This window comes from Oncorhynchus mykiss, chromosome 24, assembly GCF_057628025.1.
Source record: "Oncorhynchus mykiss isolate SJ-2025 chromosome 24, ASM5762802v1, whole genome shotgun sequence".
Classification (NCBI taxonomy): domain Eukaryota; kingdom Metazoa; phylum Chordata; class Actinopteri; order Salmoniformes; family Salmonidae; genus Oncorhynchus; species Oncorhynchus mykiss.
This window is the reverse complement of record NC_143045.1, coordinates 42,924,561-42,934,446: the sequence shown is the minus strand read 5'-3', so window position 1 is coordinate 42,934,446 and position 9,886 is coordinate 42,924,561. Positions and strand designations below refer to the sequence as shown.

The window sequence follows — 9,886 nt, the reverse complement described above, 5'->3', positions numbered from 1 at the left end:
ATAAGCTACGTCAAATCCCCGCGACATTCTTCTAGTTTTCTTTTTACAAGCACGATGGATGTGTGTGCATCTTCGAGTCCTACTTTGAGGGAGTTTGGCTGCGAACAGAATTTACTATCACGACCTGATGGATCGTCGTCCTTCGTCCAAGGTATGTTAGCAGTATATCAGAACAAGATACCGTTGAAAGGAAATGTATCAAACTATTACCGTAGCTGCTCTCACGCTGCCCCCCCCCTCACCCCCTCATTGACCAACAAGACAGATGTGACCCAACTATACTCATCCGAGCTGTGCTGCGTTACATCGCTTTGTCTCAGATATGGATTATGTTATTGTGTGTGTCATTGGGTCTGTCTTTCTGCAGGAGACACCAGTGTATTAGCTGGAGTGTATGGCCCGGCGGAGGTGAAGGTCAGTAAGGAGATCTATGACAGAGCTACCCTGGAGGTGGTGATGCAGCCCAAAGTGGGACTACCAGGTGAGTAAGGAATTTTCTTATTTGGGATTAGGTTGGCAGATCGCAACGTTTAAGGGGCATACACCGCCACCTACTGTACAGGAGTGTGAGGCCAGTCACAGCCTACCTACATTAAATGATCTTCATTAGTCCCGTTCCTCTAAGAAAGTGAAATAGATCCCTAGACACCACTTCCCTTTCCTCCCCCCACTACACCCCAACACCGTCCAGCCTCTCTAACCCTTTCACACAATCTCTCCTCGTCTATGTCATACAGTTCACAAAATATCAACACGTGGTCTACCGTTTCCTCCACTAAAACACTCATCACACAGACCTGTGTCATGACGTGGCATTCAAACCTGTAGCCAAACTGTAGTGTACTCCATACAACTTCCTCTTCCTACATCTCATACTCCCCACCTCTTCCTTCCTTTTCCTTTACTGACCGATGCACGCAATAAAATAAACCCTCCCCTTACTACTAGCATCCCACTCCCTTTTGAGTGAGGAATCATATATTTAAGAGAGAAGCTGGTGTTTGGAGGGTAAAATGGAACGGGTGCTGTTAGGCCCGAGACGAAGTGCCTTATTACATTACACCTAAAAGGACATGCACCATACACTTCCACAGAACACCACAAGATGGCAGTGTCTAACTTCATTTTCATTCTTCCTCAGGTGTCAGAGAGCGAGCCAGAGAACAGTGTGTGAGGGAAACATGCGAGGCGTCTCTTCTCTCCACCCTTCATCCACGCTCCTCCCTCACTCTCGTCCTACAAGTGGTCCATGATGACGGTTCAGTATCCTTTAGTGAAATAACGTGTGTGTGTGTGTGTGTGTGTGTGTGTGTGTGTGTGTTAGCCTACCAGTCCCATTGCCTTTTGTTGCACTAAGACTGCAGTCAGGTGTTTATTCCGCCTGTGAAGTGGGCTTCCGTGCCCCTCCTCAGTCCCCCTCAACACACACACAACATCCTGGGGCACCTTACACTCCCTGAAGTCACGCTCATTCAGAGACCCAAAATTAAAACACAAATAAGCTACGTCAAAAGTTCCCGCGACAGTCTTCTAGTTTTCTCTTTGCACGATGGATGTGTGTGGATCTTGGTGTCCTACTTTGAGGGAGTTTGGCTGCGAACAGAATTCATTCAGAGACCGTAGACTTCAGGTCTGTGGAGAAGGTGCAGAGGACGGGACAGTAGATGCCGTGTTATTATTATAATTATGTGTGTCAGTAGTGTTGTTCCTTATCCTCCCCCCCTCCCACAGCTGTTGTCCTGTTTTCTGAACTCAGCCTGTATGGCCCTGATGGACGCGGGCCTGCCTATGAGCTGCCTGTTCGCTGGGGTCACCTGTGCCATCGATACAGATGGCCAGGTCATAACCGACCCCAACGCAGCACAGGAGAAGGTAGATGATTGTTCATTACTACCACCATTACTACTACCACCATTACTACTACCACCACCATTACTACCATCATCATTACTACTACCACCATTACTACTACCATCAGTACTACTACCATCATTACTACTACCATCATTACTACTACCATCATTACCTCTACCATCATTACTACCACCACCATTACTACTACCATCATTGCTACTACACCAATACTACTACCATCATCATTACTACTACACCAATACTACTACCATCATTACTACCATCATCATTACTACTACCCCAATACTACTACCACCATTACTACCATCATTACTACCATCATCATTACTACTACCCCAATACTACTACCACCATTACTACCATCACTACTACCACCATTACTACTACCATCATTATTACCATCATCATTACTACTACACCAATACTACTACCACCATTACTACCATCACTACTACCATCATTACTACCATCATCATTACTACTACACCAATACTACTACCACCATTACTACCATCACTACTACCACCATTACTACTACCATCATTACTACCATCACCATCACTACTACCATCATTACTACCATCATCATTACTACTACACCAATACTACTACACCATTACTAATACCATCATTACTACTACCATCAGTACTACTACCATTACTACCACCATCATTACTACTACCATCATTACTACTACCATCATTACTACCACCATTACTACTACCACCATTACTACTACCATCATTACTACTACTACCACCATTACTACTACCATCATTACTACCATCATCATTACTACTACACCAATACTACTACCATCATTACTACTACCATCATTACTACTACCATCATTACTACCACCATTACTACTACCACCATTACTACTACCATCATTACTACTACTACCACCATTACTACTACCATCATTACTACCATCATCATTACTACTACACCAATACTACTACCATCATTACTACCATCATCATTACTACTACACCAATACTACTACCACCATTACTACTACCATCATTACTACTACACCAATACTACTACCATCATCATTACTACTACACCAATACTACTACCATCATTACTACCATCATCATTACTACTACACCAATACTACTACCACCATTACTACCATCACTACTACCACCATTACTACTACCATCATTCCTACCATCATCATTACTACCACACCAATACTACTACCACCATTACTACCATCACTACTACCATCATTACTACCATCATCATTACTACTACACCAATACTACTACCACCATTACTACCATCACTACTACCACCATTACTACTACCATCATTACTACCATCACCATCACTACTACCATCATTACTACCATCATCATTACTACTACACCAATACTACTACCACCATTACTACCATCACTACTACCACCATTACTACTACCATCATTACTACCATCACCATTACTACTACCACCATTACTACTACCACCATTACTACCATCACTACTACTATCATTACTACCATCATCATTACTACTACTACCATCATTACTACTACCACCATCATTACTGCCATCGTCATTATTACTACCATCCTCATTACTACCATCATTACTACTACCATCATTACTACCATCCTCATTATTACTACCATCATTACTACTACCATCCTCATTACTACTACCATCATTACTACTACCATCATTACTACCATTCCTCATTATTACTACCATCATTACTGCCATCCTCATTATTACTACCATCATTACTACTACCATCATTACTACTACCATCATTACCACAGGATGACTCCGTTTTTAAAATGTAAATTCGTTTTTTGCTTTTTGACATTACATTCATTTCCTTTTATTCCACATTATAGTAAATAGCTTTTCTATGTGTCACTAGGAACCGCAGCACATTGGGTAAGTCGTACTCCCTAATTGAGCCTGGATCTACTCGTTTGTGTTTCCTCTCTCAGGAAAGTCGAGCTTTGATGACCTTCGCTATTGACAGTACCGAGCGCAGAGTGATGATGTCATCCACCAGAGGGTCTTTTACAGTTCACGAGGTCAGTAAATATCCACCTCTTAAATCACACATTTCTTTTCAGTGGTGTTTGGAAGAATGGTATAATTGTATTATTGATCGCCGAAGCACCAGCAGTGTCGTTAACGGCTCTAAACAAACTGATAACGGCAGGAAGCCGTCAGGAAGCCGGCAGGAAGCCGTTAGGAGCCAGTCGATAATGGTTGACCCTGGCTGTGACCCCACTCTCTGAGGGTGTCTCAGGGAGAAGGGGGATATTAAAAAATGTTAAATAAAATGCATTTCCAATTCACACACGTGTTGTAATACTTATACATGTGTGAAATAGAACAACTATATTCTATAAGCTCCCGCTTAATTAATAATACATTCATTCTACTATAGTATGTAATTACTGTAGTAAAGTTTACTATAGTATACATACGGTAGTATATATTATAGTATGTAATTACTGTAGTAAAGTTTACTATAGTATACATACGGTAATATATACTATAGTATGTAATTACTGTAGTAAAGTTTACCATAGTATACATACGGTAGTATATACTATAGTATGTAATTACTGTAGTAAAGTTTACTGTAGTATACATACGGTAGTATATACTATAGTATATAATTACTGTAGTAAAGTTTACTATAGTATACATACGGTAGTATATACTATAGTATGTAATTACTGTAGTAAAGTTTACTATAGTATACATACGGTAGTATATACTATAGTATGTAATTACTGTAGTAAAGTTTACTATAGTATACATACGGTAGGTAATATATACTATAGTATGTAATTACTGTAGTAAAGTTTACTATAGTATACATACGGTAATATATACTATAGTATGTAATTACTGTAGTAAAGTTTACTATAGTATACATACGGTAGGTAATATATACTATAGTATGTAATTACTGTAGTAAAGTTTACTATAGTATACATACGGTAATATATACTATAGTATATAATTTCTGTAGTAAAGTTTACTATAGTATACATACGGTAATATATACTATAGTATGTAATTACTGTAGTAAAGTTTACTATAGTATACATACGGTAGGTAGTATATACTATAGTATATAATTACTGTAGTAAAGTTTACTATAGTATACATACGGTAATATATACTATAGTATGTAATTACTGTAGTAAAGTTTACTATAGTATACATACGGTAGTATATACTATAGTATGTAATTACTGTAGTAAAGTTTACTATAGTATACATACGGTAGGTAGTATATACTATAGTATATAATTACTGTAGTAAAGTTTACTATAGTATACATACGGTAATATATACTATAGTATGTAATTACTGTAGTAAAGTTTACTATAGTATACATACGGTAGTATATACTATAGTATGTAATTACTGTAGTAAAGTTTACTATAGTATACATACGGTAGGTAGTATATACTATAGTATATAATTACTGTAGTAAAGTTTACTATAGTATACATACGGTAATATATACTATAGTATGTAATTACTGTAGTAAAGTTTACTATAGTATACATACGGTAGTATATACTATAGTATATAATTACTGTAGTAAAGTTTACTATAGTATACATACGGTAGTATATACTATAGTATATAATTACTGTAGTAAAGTTTACTATAGTATACATACGGTAGTATATATTATAGTATGTAATTACTGTAGTAAAGTTTACTATAGTATACATACGGTAGTATATACTATAGTATATCATTACTGTAGTATTTACTATTGTGTTTTATCATCTTTGACATAGAAGTGGGGGCTTTCTCCTTGAGGAAGCCTACTGGGCAAATACTAAGAGCAGATTTTCCATAACCAGTAGGTAGGACTGGACCCTGAACGGAAAGTTCAGAGATTCTGCTCTTTTCTATAACCTGTAGGGAACACAATATATAGTCTATATTTGGCAATGTAAGTTTCTCACTCATGGTTGGCGCACACACAGGGATATGGAAATGGGTGGAGTATATGCTAACTAAATACTGTAGTAAAAACTAGTATATACTAATTACTGTAGTGTTTTTGCGGACAATACTGTTTTTTTTAAGGGGGGGGGGTATAATACTGTATTTAATATTCTACAGCATACTACACATGATGGAGGGATACTACAGAGTGTATTATAATTATTCACTATACACTAGAACATTCTAAAGTAAGAACTACGTTATCAAAGAATACTACGGCGTGGAGTATAGAGTATAGTATACTACACATTCTATAGTAAGAAATACATCATCGAGCGATACTAGTGTATAGTATTCTACAGTATACTACAACATTGGATAGTAAGCACTACACGATCGAGGGATACTACCGTGTGCAGTATTGTATTCTGCAGTTTACTACAGAATACTATAATATCCTTTAGTAAACTAGTATTTTTATTTTTTTATGTGGGCTACACAGTTTTTCAGCAGGTATAAACAGTGCAGTGGAATGCTTACTTGCTTACTTTGCGAGCTCCCTCAACAGTGCACGACAAATATCAATAGCCAATGAATATTCCCCTGTACCCCCTGTCTTTCTCCCTACAGCTGCAACAGTGTATAGCTGTCAGTCAGAAAGCATCGGACAAGATTTTCCAGTTCTACAGAGATTCTGTCAGACGAAGATATTCCAAGACACTCTGATTATCCAGGATTCTGCTTATATCTTACTTTTTTTTTTTTTTTTTTCAGCTTTGTTGTTGTTTTTTAAATAAAAAATATTTGGAATTGGTTGAATTATTATTATTTTTTTCCTTGCGTTTTTAAAGAATTCATATTTCCTTAATGAAACAAACACCACAAAATGAACCAAAATATGAATGATATTGTCAAACATGGAAAGTTAAGCTACATGTTTAGTCAAGTGTCTTTTATTACGTTGGTCGTCTTTTTCTATGTACATTTCATCATAACACAAAGGGTTGTGAACGACAACAGTACAGGTACACCTGATCAGCTCACGCTCGTTCACCTGACCCTGATCTCAAAAGTACTTTGTTGTTTTCTCTGTCTAACCCCGGCCAGTGTTGACAGACCTCATCAGTAGCGCGTTGACAGACCTCATCAGTAGCACGTCGACAGACCTCATCAGTAGCGCGTCGACAGACCTCGTCAGTAGTATGTCACCAGTACTGGCAGTCACATTTAGTTGTTATGGTTTCTAAAGTGTGTTTTTTTTCTCAATTATTATTCCTGTGTTTTTCATGAAATCAAAACTCAGTCTTGACACAACACTGATTCTCTGGGAAAAAAAACATTCCTTTCGTTGGAAAGAAACAACCGGTGACCCACTGGATCTCTAAAACCTAGATATGTAATTAGAAAATGTCAGTACGTTTAGTCTGTCTTTATGGCACACTGAGCTCCTGAAGAACTGAGCACTGAAGTGGCTAGACATCTTGTCATTGTTAGGATCATTCCAGACAGAGAAGGGCCGTTGAAGCACTTAGCAAAGGGAAACATGTCAAAGTGCTAATTCACCGGTTGACTTTTGAAGGTTGACTCCGCAAAATGACGACGTCACGATCAGCAGTTGAACAAAAAAAATTGCGAAGCTCCAATTCGCTCCAAACACTTGTCAGACAGTATCTGTTCAATGGGTTGTTTCATACATTATAACAACGTGGTCGTCAGTAGTACGTCGACAGACCTCGTCAGTAGCGCCTCGTCAGTAGCGTGTAACAACGTGTTAGCGCCACGGGACCAAAACGTCCGGAGAAGTTGAGACTCGCACTTCAAGGTTCTTAGTTGTTGTGGAAATTGGACTCGCTGTTTACTTTCTGCATCGAAGTCATATCGCCGAGTCTACCTGTTTATGTGTAGGAGAAAAGGATGCGCGCTTGGCATCGAGTTAGTTAGTATACAAGAAGGCTGTGCCCCAGTCACTCCCGTCTCACTGTGTAGATTAGAATGTCCACGGAGAACATACCAGGCTGCTGTGACATCGTGTTGTGGTTTGTAACAAACTGTATGTGCCCTTCAGCTTTCTGTAGGGTATCAATGGTGACATCGGCTGAATATGGAGTCCGTCGTTGATTTATCATAGAAGAATTGCTTCATGTTATGATGGCATGGTTGTTTAAACATTCCCATCCTGTCTAGGAGAGAGAGAGAGAGTCTCATAGGTGCATGGCAATCCCCCAAAGTGGCTGCGTACGGAGGAGAGAATAGCCAGTCTATATTTGGTCAGCGGGGAGTGGACGGTGTCCTGCAGGAGTAGCTTCTCTTAATGGAATGAATCATGCTGCCACGCAGGCAGCAGGGTCTAGCCCTTTCTCGCCCTCTCTGCACCCCTCTCACCCTCTCTACACCCCTCTCACCCTCTACAGCCCTTTCTCCCTCTCTACAGCCCTCTCTCCCTCTCTACACCCCTCTCTCCCTCTCTACACCCCTCTCTCCCTCTCTACACCCCTCTCACCCTCTCTACACCCCTCTCTCCCTCTCTACACCCCTCTCTCCCTCTCTACACCCCTCTCTCCCTCTCTACACCCTTCTCTCCCTCTCTACACCCTTCTCTCCCTCTCTACACACCTCTCACCCTCTACACCCCTCTCTCACTCTACACCCCTCTCTCCCTCTCTACACCCCTCTCTCCATCTACAGCCCTCTCTACACCCCTCTCCCTCTCTACACCCCTCTCTCACCCTCTATACCACTCTCTCCCTCTCTACACCCCTCTCTCCCTCTCTACACCCCTCTCTCCCTCTACACCCCTCTCCCTCTCTACACCCCTCTCACCCTCTACACCCCTCTCCCTCTCTACACCCCTCTCTCCCTCTCTACACCCCTCTCTCCCTCTCTACACCCCTCTCCCTCTCTACACCCCTCTCTCACCCTCTACAGCCCTCTCTCCCTCTCTACACCCCTTCACCCTCTCTACACCCCTTCACCCTCTCTACACCCCTCTCTCCCTCTCTACACCCCTCTCTCCCTCTCTACACCCCTCTCTCCCTCTCTACACCCCTCTCTCAATCTACACCCAGTCAGTCAGGACCTATCCTGCTCCTGTCTTGTCCCCTACAGTCAGTCAGAACCTATCCTGCTCCTGTCTTGTCCCCTACAGTCAGTCAGGACCTATCCTGCTCTACACCTATCCTGCTCCTGTCTTGTCCCCTACAGTCAGTCAGGACCATTAGAATTCCTACTACCTCCCCTTCGTGTTCACAGCCTTCACACAGACTCCACAGGACTCCGTCATCCCTGTCGGGTCACTCCCAGGCCGTCCCAGGACTCCGCCATCCCTGTCGGGTCATTCCCAGGCCGTCCCAGGACTCCGTCATCCCTGTCGGGTCACTCCCAGGCCATCACAGGACTCCGTCATCCCTGTCGGGTCACTCCCAGGCCATCAAAGGACTCCGTCATCCCTGTCGGGTCACTCCCAGGCCGTCCCACTCAAGAGGACCACAGAAGAGGTCCATTGACAGTCTAGTCTAGAGTATATCCCCATGTCCTTGTAATCTCTCGTGAACAGACGTGTAGGGTACGTAACAAAAAATGTATTGTACCTTTCTGTGATGAATATCCTTTACATAATGTGATGGTTCCTCAGTCATCATGTCGATGATTGCTCCTTCATGCTAAGGTCAGAGGGTGACTGATCTTCAACATAAATCCAGGTTGAGGGGGGGGGGATGTTCATATGTACAGTACCAGTCAAAAGTATGGACACATCTACTCATTCAAAGGGTTTTCCTTTATTTGTTTGTATTTTATACATTGTAGAATAACAGTGAAGACGTCAAAACTATGAAATCATGTCGTAACCAAAGAAGTGTTCGTTCACATAATATATTTTATATGAGATTCTTCAAAGTAGCCATCCTTTGCCTTGATGACAGCTCTGCATACTTTCTCTCAACCAGCTTCATGAGGTAGTCACCCGGAATGTATTTCAATTAACAGGTGTGCCTTGTTAAAAAGTTAATTTGTGCAATTTCATTCCTTAATGCATTTGAGCCAATCTGTTGTG

General features: G+C 41.0%; 1 protein-coding gene across 1 annotated transcript; it reads left to right on the top strand.

Annotated features, from left to right (window-relative positions):
- Positions 1–23: 23 nt before the first annotated feature.
- Positions 24–6,654, top strand: exosc5 (exosome component 5). The gene is made up of 6 exons (XM_021581658.3): positions 24–151; positions 368–481; positions 1,142–1,263; positions 1,732–1,872; positions 3,849–3,938; positions 6,466–6,654. Exons 1-6 carry the CDS (start codon positions 55–57, stop codon positions 6,559–6,561), a joined length of 660 nt encoding a protein of 219 aa, XP_021437333.1. The 5' UTR covers positions 24–54; the 3' UTR covers positions 6,562–6,654.
- The last annotated feature ends 3,232 nt before the right edge of the window (positions 6,655–9,886 follow it).

Bases quoted from the DNA above. Each gene is read 5' to 3' on its own strand.
- exosc5 (XM_021581658.3), top strand. From the start codon at position 55: ATGGATGTGTGTGCATCTTCGAGTCCTACTTTGAGGGAGTTTGGCTGC. The intron at 482-1,141 runs GTGAGTAAGGAA...ATTCTTCCTCAG, and splicing joins GCCCAAAGTGGGACTACCAG to GTGTCAGAGAGCGAGCCAGA. The intron at 1,873-3,848 runs GTAGATGATTGT...TTCCTCTCTCAG, and splicing joins CCAACGCAGCACAGGAGAAG to GAAAGTCGAGCTTTGATGAC.